At 45.1% G+C, this 19651-nt stretch overlaps 1 protein-coding gene across 7 annotated transcripts in view; it reads left to right on the top strand.

Annotated features, from left to right (window-relative positions):
* Window positions 1-19651, top strand: part of CSPP1 (centrosome and spindle pole associated protein 1) — a 1229219-nt gene that overhangs the window by 1038117 nt on the left and 171451 nt on the right. For all 7 annotated transcript variants that reach the window (XM_078687197.1, XM_078687198.1, XM_078687199.1 and 4 more), the window contains one exon: window positions 3644-3693. In XM_078687197.1, coding sequence (XP_078543323.1) covers window positions 3644-3693 — 50 coding nt within the window. The remainder of the gene's footprint in view (window positions 1-3643; window positions 3694-19651) is intronic.

Raw genomic sequence — 19651 nt, 5'->3', positions numbered from 1 at the left:
TATGGTAAGATTAGGCGTGAAGGATTTATCCATAGTAACTTTATACACCAGACTGCTCAAAGGAGAGGCAGGTAGGGAGGTCTCGGTTGGGTGGTGGGGAGTAAGAGGCTGTCTGCAAAGAGACTAATCTTGTGGGCTTGGCTACCAAAAGGGATGCCATCTATGTTAAGGGTTCAAGCATCAAGGAAAAAGGTAGGGTGATAGCAGGTACCCTGGATTGGTGTACCTAAAAATAGAGATGGGGAGCGTATACTGGCCTTTAACACTGATAGAAGCCATTGGTACTACATAGTAGTCCATTACCTTGGCAATCATACCCGGTAACAGTCCAATCTTACCCGGGACTGCTCACAAGAAGGTCAAACTCACCCAGTCAAATGCCTTCTCCGTGTCAAGCGAGAGGGGGCACGCTGGAATACCATGGTGGTAGGATTTTTCTAGTAAGTGAGCAGCCCTGCGAATATTTCCCCCACCCTGCCTGTTACGAATGAATCCCACCTAGTGGGGATCAATAAGACCAGGTAGGAACCGCTCCAATCGAGTGGGCAGTATCTTCGTCATAAGGAGCACAATGGGGCAATAAGAGGAGCAGCATGGTGGGTATATCCAGATGTTTGGGTATAAGCGCAATCTCTACTGCCACCTTTATGAGAGTGAAGCTAGTGGTCTGGGAGAAGTAGTTAAAGAGCTTCAATAGGCAGTCTATTTGGCTGGTAAGGAACAGGTGGTAGAATAGGCAATAGGGAGCCCATCAGGGCCCAGCACCCTACCATGTGAAAGGTCGGGGACTGCCTGACACAACTACTTCAGCATGGTGGGAGCTTCAAGGAGTTCTGAGTGTCTAGGATCAATGGAATCCCAATCTCAATCCTGCAGGTAAGTGTCGATCAGGCTCTGGGGAATGTCATCTCAGGTGTATAGGGTTTGGTAGTAGTCTTGGAATTCACTTTGCTTTTCGGGTTTGGTGAGTGCCCACCTTGCCGCCCCTGAGTTTGGCTATTAACTTTTTTCAGGATTTTAGCACACAAATCCGCCTTGCACAGGATGTTCCACCCACGGAGTTTTTGTGGGAGCATGTGCCCAAAAGAAGTGTGGATACTTAAGGTGAGCCCTGCAGTGGGTATGAGGAGATGAGTCTCCTCTAGGAGAATGACATGTGGGTCGTGCTGTAGGAGGTATCGCCAGACATGCTAGGGGATTTGAGCTCCGAACGTTTAAAGAAAGCAACTTAGTGTGTGAAACTGTCTCTATACTTCAAGCAGTGCCCCTAGCTGACAAAAAGCATGCTGCAGTGTCAGGTATAGGAAGGAGGAGGGGCGGATGCAAGGGATCGCGGATGCAGTTCCCCCCAGAAGCGCTGACTCAAAAAAAACAAAAAAAAACAGAACTAAACCAACCTGGGCCAACGAGCCCCAACATAGTTCTCCATGTCCTGCTGAGATCAGCGTGTAGATGCACAGATCCTGCTAGGGGTGTCATCCCTCACCCCTTCCGGGGTACGAAGTGGGGTGGGCGGAGTGCTGGAAAGTTAACCTGTAACTACAGAGTGTGAAGTCAGAAACAGCTTCTGGATTCCCATGGACCAGCAATGCCAGGAGACAAGGTCCCAAGGACCACCAGTCCTACAATAGGTGAGTCAATGGAGGGTCATTCAGGAAGTGCACCAGCCTTTGCCAGATCACGAGGGTCAGTCAGTAGTAGAGCAGTAACAGACAGAAAGGGGTCCCTCCCCACATTTTGCAGGTGGGTAATGATGTCCTGTTTGGCTTAATGGAATTCAGACTCTTTTTGCCATTTGTCATGGCGGTGGTGCTGCCCCGTGCTCCAGACAGGGTGCAGTCCGTCCTGGGGGGGGGGGGTTGGAGGGGATGTGGGACTACGACGACCCCCCTCCAGATAGATCATCCTTGATCGCTAACAGCTGCATGGCATCAGACAAGAAGTGCAGAGACCTCTGTTTCCCCTCACAGGAGAACAAGAGCGCGAAGGGGTTTCCTCAATGGTAGCGACTCCCTCAGTCGGTCCGCGATCACTTTAATGTCATGCTTCTTTTACAGCATGACCGTGGTGAGATTATGGAAAAGTTTAATAGTTTGGCCTCTGAACAACAAGTCTGCTTTGCCTCTAGTGGCCCCAGAATGGATTCAGTTTCGACAAAGAAGTGGCCCTGTGTCTGGATATCTGGTGCTGAGTTGGGGTGACCAGCCATAGGCGACACTCAATGCGCCCTGTCAAGAGCCGGTGTTAAGGCATCATCATCCCCCTGAATCGCGTGCAGCAGGTCAACGGTGAAAGCCAGGATGTCTTCACCTTCTTATATTTGCCTCGTATATGGATGTTGTTCCAGCGACTTCTATTTTCAGAGTCCTCCTGCTTGGCTAGTAGTTCGACATGTTGCTTCTTAAGTGTCGCCACTCTACATCAGAGCATTTCCTGATCTTCCATGCACACATCCACTGTCCGCTCCAGGTCTTTTACGTGCCCCCCAATGTCGGTGATTTCTCTGCAAATGTCTTGTATGCATGATTTATGGTCCATCTATAGGGAAACGATTTCAGAGCATATCTCCTTGAGTAAGCGGTCCATATATTCCTGGTATATGGGCACCAGTGCTGAACCAGTAGCTTTACTGTCGCTCCCACCGGCCGACCGCTCAGGCGGGAGTTCTTTTAGAAGTAGCAACGATCATCAAGTAGCGAGGCAGCAGGCAAGATGGCCGTTTGGGGATGTCGACTCAGGCCAGGGGTCAATGAACTCTGGAACCTCAGGCCGCCTCCCAGGCTCGGAGTCCCCTTTTCTGCACCTCCACATAGGCACACACGCTGCCCTAGGGCGAATGCATCCGGAGCGGTGCATAGGGGCCCAGGAGCCGCTGCATAGGCCCACGGGATCTGGTGCTGAGGCGAGATGTATCTCACTGCATTCCTGTCTCCCATTTTCATCTATTTTAACATGAGAACCCTGTAAAAACTCCCAATTATAGTTATTCCTATACATCAAGACATATATATAATCAATGGTGTTTTAAAACTCCTGAATAGTAAATCAGTATATCCGAATTCCCATGCATCTTCCCAGTCCTTGTCTATAGTTTGTACACCATGCATCATAATTCACCATGGCTTTTCCCGTCCTTATCAGTTCACCCTTAACCATGCTTTTCCAGTACCTATTATTTCCACATTCACTGTCCCTTTTCCTAGACTGTACCAATTACACTTTTGTTTTGTTTTTTGATAACCATATCAAGATTGTAATGCAATTATTTTTTATGAAACACCTTTGTGTTCCCTACATGAGATCATGATGGCAATACGTCCCAAATTAAGTCAGTCTCTCATGGGTATGTTACAATGCTTAAACTGATTAGTAAGATCTACTTCTCCAAGTGTAATCACTTACTTGGAATAACATTTCTAGTTTCCTCTTTACCAAAATGGCATTTGGTAGTGGTGGTTGAAGTAATTAAAATTTGATTTAATCAAGCAAACACTGCTCTGACCACCTGGTGAATTTTGAATAAACTGAAGCGGAAGGGTGCAGTAAACATAATCCATACGTTTTAGGTTGATTACTCTAGAAATGTGCTAATCTACATATAATTGTGCAATTGTGTGCTCATTTTGTGCTTTTGTTGTTACAGTGGTATATGATGCAACTGTCCCTGGGATTAACCGTCATGAAAAAGGAACGGTAAGCTAGTTTTACAATGTTTTTGCATTGAAAGGCATTTATGTTCGTTTGTGGAAAAACATTACTTCGGGCCTAGCCGCCTCCAGGAATTTGTTTGCGCTTTACAAAAACTCAAATCAATCAAATCAAATTCTCTGCCCTTCTTGTGTTTGATGCTAAGGATTTGCACTACCACTGATGAGCCTTTGTTTTGATGTTTTGCCTGGTTGCATTTACTGTCTTGAGAAGCTGAATAGGAAAACCGAGAGAGGGAGACATCTGGCATATGATAATGCAGAGAAAAAAGGCAGAATAGCAGATGGACAGAGTAACAAACAAAATCCACCAGGCAAAATCTATAAACCCGAGAGTAAGAAGCACAGATTGACATAGCTAAAACAATGCTGGGCAGGGGGTTGGAGGGGAGAAGCAGAGGAGGGGAGAATTCAGATGAAGATAATTGTTGCTGCAGGGAGGAAGTAGTGTGGTGATATATAGAACTTTTTTATTAGAGAAGTGTCTAACTGAACCAAACTATTAAAGTATATTTGATCAGCACATTTGGAAAGCTGTTTGAAATGGAGCAAAGTGGGAAGCAGATGGCAGTGGATTAGATTACAAAATATTATATATGATACAAATTTCTAGAGGCAGATTAGTTACCTTCAAATATTCCTTTCAGGAAACGTTATTTCGTTTATTACGACTATTAAAGTATGCAATACAAACAATAGATGCAATACAAAAAATAGACAAAAAAGGTAATCCAATAAAATGACATCCAGATCTGTAGCACTGGCATGGTTCCAAATCCTGTGGCTCAATCACAATGAGTATAAAAAACAAAACTGAGAATAATTTCAATACGGGTCATACAGAGGAGTTAATTGAAGCAGCTAACTTTATACACACATATAAAAGTAAACTTAAATACATTTTAAGGTTAAAACAGTTCAAAAATGTAAAAGATAGGTTAAAACTCTAGAGAATTATGTCGATGTGCTGCTGTGACTAAGGTAGCGATTTTACAAAAGTCATACGCCTACGCCACATTGAAGTCGGGAATCTTGACCCAGCAAAAATAATGGGCTCACGGGTGTCAGACTTCAAAATTCTAAATGCCTCAGCACAGTCAACAAACCCTGAATTCCTGCACAGTTGAACAAGCCAGCGCTGCCTTATTAGTGTATAACCCGGACAAAAGAAAAGGACATGAAGCTCTGTCTCGTACTCCCAGTTGCAAGCTGGGCATTCTCTTGGAGAAGAATGGGTCCATTTGCAGGTAAAGACACGGAGCGGCAAAATACCCATTCTAAACTGGACATACAGCAGTTTTCTAGCCAGAGATGGCTGGATGTCATCTAAAAAGAATTCCATTACGTAATCATCTTTTAAAAATAAAAATTGGGCCGTCAGTTGACCTACAGAGGAACATCCCTGCACAGCGGCAAGCTTACTCGAGCGGTAAGCTTTTACAACTTCAGAGCGTGGGGTTGCAGCACATGCTTCTTCAGGGTTGCTCCATAATGTTAGTTTTCCCATCATAGTGCATTCATCCTTTATATGTGCAAACCACTGTTTTTTCGCTACTCCCGGAAGGCTCAATATCTCTTTTAGTTCTGTTCTATACGCTACTAATTCCGGAATTCCACAATTCTACACCAAAAAGTTAGGGTTTGAGGCCCAGCTCCTCCTAAATCGGTCTAATTCCTAGATCCAACCGCAGGGGAACAGGGGGGATACTAGCGGGGAGACCCAAGATCTGCCTCATAAGTTTATTTTCCACCTTGCTCACAGGTCCACAGCAGCAATGCCCCCAGAGTTCAGCCCCATACATTGCGGCGCCTCTGGCTTGGGCCTTGTAAATCTCTACTATGGGCCCAGCAAGTTTGGAGGTGGAATTTCTCAGTAATTTGGCAATCCCTCCAGCGGTCTGGGCTAGTATAAGCTTTGCTTTAGCAATTTGTGGGACCCACTCCATATTTTATGTCAGTGTGACCCCTAGATATTCAAACACTGACTCCCTGTCCAACATGGTACCCTCCAGACTAGGGTTAGGGCGGTTTGTTTTGGGGGGATTGGAGACCATAAACTTTGCCTTCAGGGTATTGATCTCCAACCCCTTTTGCTACAAAAGGTGGCAAAGCTATCCAGGACCCTCTAAATGCCCATCTGAGACTTTGACAGTAGCAAAGTGTCATCCGCAAACATCATTGCGGCGACTTTGGTACCTGCCAGTTTGGGGGCATCGTTGTCCCTGACCTCTACAAAGTGGGATACCAGAGAGTTGACAAAGAGGCAAAACAGGGTTAGGTGCAAGCACACACCCCTGCCTTTACACCTCGGTTGACTGGAAATCAGGGGGTCAATTCACCTCCTTTTCCACACCTAACGTGGGCAAATTTACCTTCATGCAATCTGATAAGTATGTTCAGAAGGTAAGGGGGAATCCCCATGTCTCCAAGTACCCCCCAAAGCTTGTCCCTGGGCACCAATCAAAAGCTGTCTTCAGATCCACGAAGATCAAATAGAGGCTGCCACCCTCCATTCTCTCCGTTTCCCAAAATATAAGTTGAAGTCTGTAAATTTGGTCCACAGTGGAAATGTTCTTCCTGAATCCGGCTTGATAAGGGCTTAGAATATCATGATCTCCCATCCACCTCTGCTGACGGGCAAAAACTACCCGTGGAAAGAGTTTTTGTATGACTTCGATCAAACTGATCGGTCTATAATTTGCTGGGAGAAGTGGCAAACCCTTTTTAGGTCGAGGACCGAAGGCTGCGCTTGCGCGGTCTCCGGGAGGAGATTTAATGTTTTGGAGTATGGGGGCTTCAATCCGCCTCTCTCCTCCATTGGCTGGCTTCCTAAACGGGGGCCAGCCATTGGAGGAGAAGGGAGTCACTCCAATAAAGCCCAGTCTCTTTCAGATTCGGGGGCGTGTTTTGGTGTTCTTTCGCCCTGTGACGTCATCCGTCACTCAGAACGCCAAAACACGTCCCGATTCTGAAATTTTCGGAGTTGCGGCTGCCATTTTGCTGCTCCGGCCTTCCCAGACAATCATGGAAAGCATCCCAGGGAGGCAAGGCAGTCACTGGGGGCATGGGGCTCCACACTAGTGCGGAATGGATTGTAACTGTTTTCGCCAGCTGATTTCGAAAGGAAACATGCGGCTCCGGTGTCATTTCATTAATCCATTTTGATTCCGCCGAAGCTACTGGAACAAGTTGAAGGTTGCCATTCAGGACAGCACGGGACCGCTTACGAACACAATTTACCTACAAAATCAGCCTTGCTTCCTGCATTTCAGAGCTCGATCTCCCCACCGCAGCCCGAGCCTTGCCCCTTCTGCGTCACAGCACGAGGAAAGGTGACACTGCCCTTCAGGCCCCTCTCTGCAAACTTGTATGTGTTCTTTTGTACTTGGGACTTCATCTGCATTCAGCAGCGTTTTTACTCCACTTGTGCGTCACTCTGCTACTGCATGGCAATGAAGCAGCGCACCGGAGGCTCAAGCTCTGCTTCTGCCGCCTGTGAGGAGAGGTCATCTTGTGACGAGGCATTCCCACCACACCAAGCGGGGGCCCCTGCCGCCGCCGCTCTGGCTGCCAGAAGCATCATGTTGAGCCTCCAGGATTCTCAGTTTTTTTAGATGAGCATAAAGTCTTTGCTCTAGTCCTGGAGCAGTAGCTGTAAGTATAGCCTCCTCAATGTGCACTAGAATTACGACTTCTCCGTACGAGACATTTAAGTGTTAGCGACGATACGCATTTTGCAGTAACTTAACTCACCGTACTAAATCCATTTCTGCGCGCTGGTAGCTGCTCTGCTGCAACCAGAGCTGCATTTAAGTTTGCTTTAAGTGATCTGTATGTTAAGACTTATAGCGGACGTTCATTCTGCTTAATAGTGAAGGTGTAGAGCCGGACTATTGTACATAACCGAATATTGCTGGAAACTTGCCTGGGCAGGTTTTGTATTCTATCCAAATTAGTGGTTGACTGCTGTGATAGAGCATGAAAGGTCAATATCTAGTTTAATGTGCTCTGCTGTATAAACTACCATACTGCTTACTGTATCCTGTGCCGCACTACTGGGGAGGGGGGGTGGAGTGCAGTAAAAAATCATTACATCAGGTCTACAGGTATGCTCTAAACTGTACTCCAAAGATCCTAGATTCCACCAAATCACTGGGAATTACCCTTGACAAAAACCTGAATATGTTAGCACATATTAATACAATGGCAAAAAACGCCAGGTTCCACTTGAGCTATTTGCGAAAACTTAAACCTTTCCTGAACAAAACAGATCTTAAAACTGCAGTTCAAGCGCTGGTCATATCAAGGATCGAATATGGGTGCACTTCCCTGGCTGGGCTCCCTAAGATCTCAACTGCCCCATTGAAAGCTTGTCTTAATGCAGCCACTAGACTGATAGCGGGATCCAAAAAATTCGACCACATCTCCCCTCACCTGAAAATGCTAAGCTGGCTGCCTTTCGATGCGAGAATTCAATTCAAATTGGCATGCATCACTCATAATGCAATACACCACAAAACTCCAGGCCGGAGGTAACAGACCTTCTAGGAGCAAATAAGACTTTCTTTTGAAACCGGCTTGCTTCCTCAAGAAAAAAACTTATGACCGAGCATTCTCAGGAGCAGCACCGAGAATTTGGAATGCACTCCCACCAAACATCAGAAGAATTACATCCACTGCAACCTTAAAAAGGAAGCAAAATCGTACTATATGAGCAAATTTCTTTCATAAAGACTATATTGGAGGCCGGCTATCTATAAACTGCCCAATTTTTATTACTGAATGTATATATGTCCATATGCGAAATTGAAGCGTAAAACTTTGACAGATGAAACACTATTTTAAAGAGCCCCACTACACACACTGGGTCATGCTATAAGATGATCCGGTACTTTAACGGTGCCACGTCTACTGTATTATTGTATGTATACATGTCTATATGCTAATCTGAAGTGTGAAGCATTAATGACTGACGAAGCCCTACTGTAAAGCGCTCTGATACCCTACACTGGGTCATGTTCGCGCTATAGAAAACACTAAAAAAATGTATTTAAAAAATACAGTATATCCCTTACTAGCTATAGCCTGTATACATTTCTACGTATACTTATGGTGATACTGGCCGGATCTCATTGCTTGTTTTAATAGAAGCACCACATTTCAACATCACTGTTCACTAATAAAATATAATACCAAAATGTCCCCACTTTTTAATCTAAATGCCAAGATTGCATTACAAGAAAACCGAAATACGTTGTGTTTGAGGAATTTGCTTGTATTGATCAGTGACTAGGTGCAAAGTGGGGAATTGTTACGGTATAATAAAACATAATTGACGTTTGTGTTTGAGTCAAAACACTTTTCAAGCTGGTACCTTTATATGCCACTCCTATCTTTACACTCTGTATCCAGATGCTTAAATGTCAGAATATAGGCACCCCCCTGCTTTATGTGAAGTTGCTGTTGACTTTTCAACCTTGTGTGTTTACTGTGCATCACTACAATTAAACGTTTCTTGTTACATAAAGCAACCTCATTTCAGTTCTGTGTCCTATGTACTGTGCAGATGGTACACTTTAGGGTATGCTTTATTTTTTATAAAGTTGCAGTGGTCGCATCCCTTCTTGCTCAGCTTGCTTAGCTGGCAGAATGGTGTTGCAGCGTTGGCTAGGAGTTTATTATAGTTGAGCTTTTTTCTTTCAGTTAAACAATGAAGTGACATTCATACGGCCTAAATTTAGAATGCTGCCTCCCTGCCAACATTTTAGGCATCTCTTTTTAAAGTCGGGAACATTCTGTTAATACAGCTGTTTAGGATGTACAGTATTACTTCCCATGAAAGAGACTGATTTGTGATAATGTTCTGAATGCCGCCAAGGACCGTCTGAATCAACGTAAACAATTGCAGTGTATAGTCCCTAATTTTCTATATGCGATTTGCCTTCAAATAGTAATTACCATTGGATCATTGTGTGCTGTCTCACTCTTAATGCCTGATTAGCGCTCTTTATGCTGGACCCAAGTATGTTGCTATTTAATATAATGTTAGACTTTTATTAACTCTTAGAAAGAGTGAAAGTTTTGCAGTAGTACATTGAAAAACAGCATCTGTCTTTAATATAGTCAGTTTAAATTGTGAGGCAAATATCTTTTTTGTGTAGTGAACAATCAAGTAAGGTGGCTTGGAAGCATATTCCAAAATTAGAAACAAATCTTTTATTTCTCAGCACACCGCCCATGATGTGCTGTGTGCATTTATAGAATGGAAGGACCCTTTCACTGTACCTCTGTGCTGCCGAATTAATGATTTTGTAGTGTTTTTCTTTGCCAGCTGTCCCTAGCGCCACCAGGAGTTCCCTGGCACACTGGGACCAGGAGTCCGGTAAGGCCGCCACAGCTCTCTGCCCAGAAAGAGGCCTCACCGCCGCGGCCCCTTTGATCACTTTCCCCCAGCCCGCGGAGACCTTCCGTGAGCCACAGCTGCCTGGCGCCTCCTGTCCGCGTTCTTTTGTTCCCCTTCCTGGGATCAAGGTTCGGTTTCTGCTACTCGGCTGGACACCCCAGTGTCATGGGCCTCCACCACTGTCCTGCAGGCACCCCTGCTCAAAGACGAGAGACGGCCGCCATTACGTGCCTCAGGATTCCCCCGGGTTCCTCTCGGCCTGCACCGCCGTCCCGTCACAGCAGGCTGTTTTCTCCGTGCACCGCCAAGGTAGGGGAGGTTACTGCTGTTTGCATGCATTATGACTCACCGCGATCTCCTGGGCTCTTCTGTTTTCCCCCGATGTGCGCCTCCCTAGCGCCACCAGGAGTTCCCTGGCACACTGGGACCAGGAGTCCGGCAAGGCCGCCACAGCTCTCTGCCCAGAAAGAGGCCTTGCCGCCGCGGCCCCTTTGATCACTTTCCCCCAGCCCGCGGAGACCTTCCGTCAGCCACAGCTGCCTGGCACCTCCTGTCCGCGTTCTTTTGTTCCCCCTCCTGGGATCAAGTTTCGGTTTCTGCTACTCGGCTGGACACCCCAGTGTCATGGGCCTCCACCACTGTCCTGCAGGCACCCCTGCTCAAGACGAGAGACGGCCGCCATTACGTGCCTCAGGATTCCCCCGGGTTCCTCTCGGCCTGCACCGCCGTCCCGTCACAGCAGGCTGTTTTCTCCGTGCACCGCCAAGGTAGGGGAGGTTACTGCTGTTTGCATGCATTATGAGGGAACCATAACGCCAGGATTCAGTAGGATATCAGCTATTCGGGGCTGGAGCTTCACTGATACCCGTCTAGCCCGCCATGTTACCAAGCCATGCCCCCTTCGTCGTCAACATATGAGTTATGAATTTAAGAAGAGATTGACTGTATGTTTCCAAAACACTAATATCCAGGAATTGATGAACTGTAGATTCTCTCACCGTATTAGGGAACTGGCCAATGGAGCAGTATCTAAGCACAAGATTCATTTTTGACCTTGTTAGGCTTGTGGGCTGGCTTCATACGGCTACATTTTATTAAGCCCATCAGAGATTCGTTAGATCTTTCCAGAAACCCATCCTTTATTCGTCTTTCCCTTTTTGTGTTTTCATAAAATGGTTGGGAGTATGTTAATTACTTTTCTGATTCCTAGATTCTTTAGTAGTCTTCTAGGTATCCGATGGTGGGTCTCTGTGGTACATAAGATTCAAATGGTCGTGCGTGGCCAAACTAAGTTCAGGTGTAGCGGTTGGTAGGTTAACCATTGTCATTGAGGTAGTAAGATCTTGTGACAATCCTAGCAAAACCCATGTATGTTGTGTTAGACTGTAGCTATGAAAGGTTTCTTGTATTAGTTGGTTGTGCTGGTTTGTGATCCTGCTTATGCCTCTGCTCCCTGCTTGTGCCTCTGCTCCCTGCTTGTGCCTCTGCTCCCTGCTTGTGGCTCTGCTCCCTGCTTGTGGCTCTGCTCCCTGCTTGTGGCTCTGCTCCCTGCTTGTGGCTCTGCTCCCTGCTTGTGGCTCTGCTCCCTGCTTGTGGCTCTGCGACCTGCTTGTGGCTCTGCGACCTGCTTGTGGCTCTGCGACCTGCTTGTGGCTCTGCGTCCTGCTTGTGGCTCTGCGCCCTGCTTGTGGCTCTGCGCCCTGCTTGTGGCTCTGCGCCCTGCTTGTGCCTCTGCTCCCTGCTTTTTCCTCTGCTCCCTGCTTGTGCCTCTGCTCCCTTCTTGTGCCCCTGCTCCCTGCTTGTGCCCCTGCTCCCTGCTTGTGCCCCTGCTCCCTGCTTGTGCCTCTGCTCCCTGCTTGTGCCTCTGCTCCCTGCTTGTGCCTCTGCTCCCTGCTTGTGCCTCTGCTCCCTGCTTGTGCCTCTGCTCCCTGCTTGTGCCTCTGCTCCCTGCTTGTGCCTCTGCGCCCTGCTTGTGCCTCTGCGCCCTGCTTGTGCCTCTGCGCCCTGCTTGTGCCTCTGCGCCCTGCTTGTGCCTCTGCGCCCTGCTTGTGCCTCTGCGCCCTGCTTGTGCCTCTGCGCCCTGCTTGTGCCTCTGCGCCCTGCTTGTGCCTCTGCGTCCTGCTTGTGCCTCTGTGCCCTGCTTTTGCCTCTGTGCCCTGCTTGTGATCCGGTTTTTCGTGCTTGTGCCTCTGCTCCCTGCTTGTGTCTCTGCTCCCTGCTTGTGTCTCTGCTCCCTGCTTGTGTCTCTGCTCCCTGCTTGTGCCTCTGCTCCCTGCTTGTGCCTCTGCTCCCTGCTTGTGCCTCTGCTCCCTGCTTGTGCCTCTGCCCCTGCTTGTGTCTCTGCTCCCTGCTTGTGCCTCTGCTCCCTGCTTGTGCCTCTGCGCCCTGCTTGTGCCTCTGCGCCCTGCTTGTGCCTCTGCGCCCTGCTTGTGCCTCTGCGCCCTGCTTGTGCCTCTGCGCCCTGCTTGAGCCTCTGCGCCCTGCTTGTGCCTCTGCGCCCTGCTTTTGCCTCTGTGCCCTTCTTGTGATCCGTTTTTTCATGCCTCTGTTCCCTAGGGCGTTACTGGGCAGAGAGGTGTGTGTGTGTGTGGCTCTCGGTGTGTGTGTGTGTGTGGCTCTCTGTGTGTGTGTGTGTGTGTGTGTGTGTGTGTGTGTGTGTGTGTGTGTGTGTGTGTGTGGCTCTCGGTGTGTGTGTGTGTGTGTGTGTGTGGCTCTCGGTGTGTGTGTGTGGCTCTCGATGTGTGTGTGTGGCTCTCGGTGTGTGTGTATGTGGCTCTCCTCTCGCTGTGCTTGCTCTCCTGTGTGTCTATGTGGCTCTGTGTGTGTGTGTGTGGCTCTGTGTGTGTGTGTGGTTCCGTGTGGATAGCTTTTTTTGTAGGTGACTCTAAGTGTGAGTGGCTCTTTCTGTGTGAGGGTGGCTCTGTGTAGGTGGCTCTATGTGAACGACTGTGTGGGTGGCTCTGTGTGGGTGCCTCTATCTGTGTGTGGGTGGCTCTATGTGTGTGTGGGTGGCTTTGTGTGTGTGGCTCTGTGTGGGTGTAAATGCAATAGGTCATGCATTTGCGAGCGATTAAGCTATTGGCATTGTAAATGAGAATGCCATTTATTTAACAATTAAGCTATTGGCAATGTAAATGACAATGCCATTTATTTATGATTTAAAAAAAAAAAAAGTCATGAGCAATGCCAATAGCTCTACCTTTAATAATGCCGAGACCATTGCATTGTAAATGCTTAATAAAAACTGGGACTATTTCCGCCCCTGCCCAGGTTTCGGGATTGGCATGCCCTTCAAAATGGCATTGAATAGAGCCCACAGATAAAGTCCCCAAATGCCTGGTTCTGCCCGGAAGAGATCCCCCGGGATCTTGTCCAATCCCGGCACTTTGCCATAGGGGAGCTTACTTATCGCACTTAGAACTTCAGAGAGAGTGAATTCAATAAGTTCATCGTGGTGAGCACTAGGCACAATTGGAAATACATCTCTACAGGAGACGAGGACATTCTTTGTAGTATATAGGGCCTGGAAGTGAGCTTCCCAGGCTTCTGCTGATATATTAGGTTCGATAGTAGCCTTGCCCTGACAACTACCAGTGGCAACTATGGACCAAAAGTCTCTTTGATCTTTGTTGGCCAGAACAGTTTGTAGGGCGTCCCATCGGTCCATTTCCCAGGCCTCCTTCACTAACCTAATGGTCTCCTTGTATAGCATCCTCTTTTCTTTGGTTAATGGCTTGTTTGTAGCTTTGATGGCCTCCAATAAAGCTCATTTTGCCACACGGCAGTTGTCATTGAACCAAGAGCGGACAGCCCTCTTTTTGCCCTTCTCATATGCCTTTGGGTAGAATACATCAGCGAGCTTTAGGACCAGACCTGCATGTTCTAACACTGGAATGACTGCTGCATACAATGCAGACAGCTTTTTAGGTGACTGCTGGTATGCCCCCCACCTAATTCTCCTCCTGTTAGAGAGGGTTAGGCCATTATCTACAGCAATACTAGTGGGCACAGAAGTTCCCAGATTTGGCAACTCCAATACTAGTGATAGAGCATTGTGTTCGCTGTCATGTCGTGGGAGGACAATGAAGTCACAGACTCCTAGTCTCCACTAGGATGTAATCCAAAAGAGAATCTTGGCCAATTCTGTTGAATGTTAGATTCCCTGGGATGTCTGAGGGTGTGCGACCATTGCACACTCGTAAGGAGTGTGCGAATGTAAATGCATTGATCTGTATTGCGAGCGGAGACCAGGTCTTAATTGGTGGAATTTGAGGTTCAGGAATTAACCACTGTACATCCTCTTCGGTGGGAATTGCATCAACCATATCTGGAAGGGGCTCATATTGACAGTTAAAATCGCCCCCCACTATCAACCAAGTATTTGGGTAGACAACTGGCATGAAAGAATTAAGTTGGTCTAAAGTCGGGATTCCTTAGTCACACTCTCAGGACGAGAGTAGATGTTAACAAGGGCCAGTTCCAACTTGGTAGAAAAAGTAAGTACTACACATAAGATATCACTAGACCCAGGGTGCAGGGATTTGGCTGTGCAGCCCAAGTGTGAACCAACCCAAATACATAAACCCTTGGACGGTCTGCCCCTGCCTCCTGAAGTCGCTGGGATGGTGACCCTAAGAAAATCTTCCTGTGCCCATGTCTCCTGGAATAGGCAGATATCAAACTGGTCAACAAAAAGCTCCCAATCAGGGCAGGACAGCTTTACTTTTTAGACCAGCAATATTCCAGGCTAAGTTCTTTAGATTCCTTTCTTGGCTCAGATTGTAGACAGGGGCCACAGAGGCTCGAGAATTATAAATATGGGCACCCCCTTCTAAATGCAAGGGAGGGCAGGTAGGTGGCCAATTATGCTGTTTTTCCACCAGATCCAAGGGGATCAATAGTTGTGGGGGTTTGCTGGCTGAGAGGTTCCATCCCTGGCCTTGTTTTGTCAAAATCCACCTGTGGTAATATCAAACCCGATTCCAGCATATTTGACCGTGCCCCGAAATTCATTTGCTATCTAGCTTGAGTGAATATTCCCCAGGCGTCAGACTGGGTCAGGACATTTTTGAGCAGTACCTCTGAGTACCAGTAAGTGGCGTTGTTCGTTTCCATGTCGGCCACGCCAGAAGTGACGTGTGTGGTACCTAAATTGATTCCACCCCAGAGCGTTGATGTCTGTTCTTTTCTTTCTGCAACAGTCCTTGCACATCCGGAGAGAGCTACTACCCCCAGTCATTTTTGACTGACTTATTTCTCGACTTTTGTTAATGATATTTTTTTTTATTATACTGGTGTGTTAGGGCTGTCGCCTGATTAGGTCCTGACCTTACCTACCTGCATGCTTTTCGCGCCACTGCACTACTGCCCACTTTGCCTGCTTACCGTCAAGAGGGATTTTCTAGTGACCATAACATCGGCCAGTAGTGTCAATGAACTTCAGGCACTCTCTGCTCATCCTTCTTATACCACCTTTTACACAGACAAGCTGATTCTGTGGACTCGTGCTTCCTTTCTCCCGAAGGTTTTGCACCTTCTTTTGTAGGCCAAAACAGCACCTTGTTTCTAAAGAGAGAAGACCCCACTATGTTCTAGGGAACAGGGTACTGTCGACATGTAAAGCCAAAGGAAGATCCCTGGACTTGCAATTTCTTTTTATATTTTTATATTCCTATATCCCATACATACTAAACAATCTTAAAAGGAGAGACATATGTGTGTATATATAACACCAACACTAGAATATGACGTTTCCACTCTTTATTTTTTGTGTATAAAACAGAATTTATATCCTTGCTTTTGTCAGTATTAAAATTTCAGAAAACTTTTCTGAAAGCATTAAAAACATATACAATGTGTCACATTTGAAAACATTAGTTTACAATATTTTATAAAACATACAATGTTAAAAATACAACAATTATTACATGAAAATATACATTATTTAACACTAAATCACCGTAGCTTTATAATACACATTAATTCATACTAAAAACCCCTTTCCCTATGTAGGTTTAAAAGTTCCTACTACATGTTCTATCGACCCAATAGCCTCATATCTTATTGTAGCAGAAATTACAGTATCCAGACTTTTTGTATATCTGTTATTTCTTAGGGCTTTAATCGGATTCTCATGTACCAAAGCGTCGACGCGTTTCGGGGTTATATCAGTGGTATAGTAACACCTTCTTCAGGACAGCATAATGTGTGGGGTCATCATTATCAGCTTAAAATATCCTTTCTTTATCTATGAGAAAATGATATGAGACATTTAAGATCAAGATCCTAAAGTTTCTCTTTTTTTGACATTTCATTTTCTAGCCTACTTTTACAGTGTGCTGAAAACATAAGTGGTCAAATATCATTCCATTAGCTATCTTCTATAATACAATAAAAAAACATAAAAAGACACTCTTTGCCCTCCGTTATATCTTAGTGTTGGATCACATATTTCTTATTTTTTTAATACACCATTTACCAGCAACACTCATTCTAATCCTACTTACTAGTCTTTATCCAAGAGCTGGATGAACTTTAATCCCAACCCAAATGATGGAATCCGCTTCTGTGCAGTTTTGTTTGGGGTATTCACTCTATATTTATTGAGGTACCCCGTTGGAACAATTTTTTGATATTTAAAAATTTCTATTATTTATTCTTTCTTTGTCGCATTTGTCATTTTAAGCGAGTTTACCTTAAGGACGATGTCAGAAGTTCAGGTCGATATTCCTGTCTCCCTTCTCTTTCAGTCCAGTTATTTTATGATCCCCCTAGGTATACAGAGACAGCATTTCATTTCTTATTCTAAATTTGTTATTACTAAGAATCTCCTCTCTTTTTTTTCTATTCGTTTACCTCTAATTAGGGTGAATGGGTGAGGACAAGACACTCTCTTTCGTAGGTCCTTGTTGCTTTCTGTGTTTTTCTTTATATCGGCTGCACGTGATCTGTTGAGGATTATTAGCAGACTATTAATGATCTTCCTAGTCCTCGCCCGAAGTGTGGATTTTAGATATAATTTGACTCGTTCTTACCTTTATAATCAACAACTCTTTCACCACGAGGTATAGTGAAATCAGGCGGTATGTTCTGTTTTTCTGTCCCACTTCTTTTGAACCGGATATGCTCTGTGGATTGACATTATTATAACCCTATGTTAGTAATCACAGGTCTATATACTTGTAACGTGGGTTCATCTACAAAAGGACCCTATGTTATATATTAGTGATTTAAGAAGATGCCCTTGTTTCCTATCCTTAGCCCATTGTTTTCTGAGTCCTGGGAGTGTTATTTACTTTAAACCTCTAGATTTTCATAGTGTTTGGATAACAAAAACAATTTTAGCTCAACTTTTGTAACGTGACACTTTTATTGTTTTTCTTTTACTGTTGGGATCCAACTATCCAGAGATTCAAAAAGGTATGGTGTATCTACACTCGAAGTCACTATGGCATATTATAACCCATAAGGGGTTTTGTGGCTTGCTGACGTCATTGCTATACTTTCAAAAGTTAAAGTATCGCCATATCGTGTTTAAACTGACAAAATAATATATCAGCATTCGGGTACGGCAGTAGCCTTCTTTTCCCGGTTATGTTCAGGGATTTTTTATCTAGTATCTTAACATATTATCAGATATAAGTTCCTATATTACGGGTGTCTACCTTGAGCACTCACCTGAGTTCGTGTGGGTCCATGCGTCTACCTCGTTTTCTCGTTCTAGTTTCCGTCTCCCTTTTTCCTCATATATATAATGCGCGTGGTCATTGGTAACCCTTAACAGCTGTGGTGCCGCTCGTGTTTACGCACATGCGCATAGCGTTCATGTTTCACGTTTACCGGTAACGCCATCTTAGTTTTCTATATTCCAGTTTTGTCTACTGGACGATCTACCAAGGTATCCTTGTTCTACCCGATTGTCCAAATTAGTGATCAGGTTTATCTACTATATATGTATAATCCTAAGTTTGATTTAAGTTTGCATACCATTCTTGTTGTTCTATATATAAAGATATATATAGAACCACGAGTGAGCAAAATATTCTTAAAGACTTTTTTTAATATCCACAATAATTACTGGGATATTTGTGGCAAATTGCGTAAGTCTTCCTATGAATCAAGCGGTCATAATAAACTATAAATGGAACGATAAATAGTAAATATTAGACCCCATTCAAAGATGGCGATCAAAAAACAGTGTGAGACATGAACGAACTACGCATGCGCACATGCGTGCTAGCCCAGGAAACGGGAACAACAAGAATGGTATGCAAACTTAAACCAAACTTAGGATTATACATATATAGTAGATAAACCTGATCACTAATTTGGACAATCGGGTAGAACAAGGATACCTTGGTAGATCGTCCAGTAGACAAAACTGGAATATAGAAAACTAAGATGGCGTTACCGGTAAACGTGAAACATGAACGTTATGCGCATGTGCGTAAACACGAGCGGCACCACAGCTGTTAAGGGTTACCAATGACCGCGCAAATTATATACACGAGGAAAAAGGGAGACGGAAACTAGAACGAGAAAACGAGGTAGACGCATGGACCCACACGAACTCAGGTGAGTGCTCAAGGTAGACGCCCGTAATATAGGAACTTATATCTGATAATATGTTAAGATACTAGATAAAAAATCCCTGAAATTAACCGGGAAAAGAAGGCTACTGCCATACCCGAATGCTGATATATTATTTTGTCAGTTTAAACACGATATGGCGATACTTTAACTTTTGAAAGTATAGCAGTGACGTCAGCAGGCCACAAAACCCCTTATGGGTTATAATATGCCATAGTGACTTCGAGTGTAGATACACCTTACCTCTTTGAATCTCTGGATAGTTGGATCCCAACAGTAAAAGAAAAACGATAAAAGTGTCACGTTTCAAAAGTCGAGCTAAATCGTTTTTGTTATCCAAACACTATGAAAATCTAGAGGTTTAAAGTAAATAACACTCCCAGGACTCAGAAAACAATGGGCTAAGGATAGGAAACAAGGGCATCTTCTTAAATCACTAATATATAACATAGGGTCCTTTTGTAGATGAACCCACGTAACAAGTATATAGACCTATGGCTCCTCTGTGATTACTAACATGGGGTTATAATAATGTCAATCCACAGAGCGTATCCGGTTCAAAAGAAGTGGGACAGAAAAACAGAACATACCGCCTGATTTCACTATACCTCGTGGTGAGAGTTGTTGATTATAAAGGTAAGAACGAGTCAAATTATATCTAAAATCCACACTTCGGGCGAGGACTAGGAAGATAATTAATAGTCTGCTAATAATCCTCAACAGATCACGTGTAGCCGATATAAAGAAAAACACAGAAAGCAACAAGGACCTACGAAAGAGAGTGTCTTGTCCTCACCCATTCACCCTAATTAGAGGTAAACGAATAGAAAAAAGAGAGGAGATTCTTAGTAATAACAAATTTAGAATAAGAAATGAAATGCTGTCTCTGTATACCTAGGGGGATCATAAAATAACTGGACTGAAAGAGAAGGGAGACAGGAATATCGACCTG

This window comes from Lissotriton helveticus, chromosome 4_1 (assembly GCF_964261635.1).
Source record: "Lissotriton helveticus chromosome 4_1, aLisHel1.1, whole genome shotgun sequence".
Lineage (NCBI taxonomy): Eukaryota > Metazoa > Chordata > Amphibia > Caudata > Salamandridae > Lissotriton > Lissotriton helveticus.
Note: the sequence above shows the minus strand (reverse complement) of the source record. Positions and strands in the feature narration are given on the sequence as shown.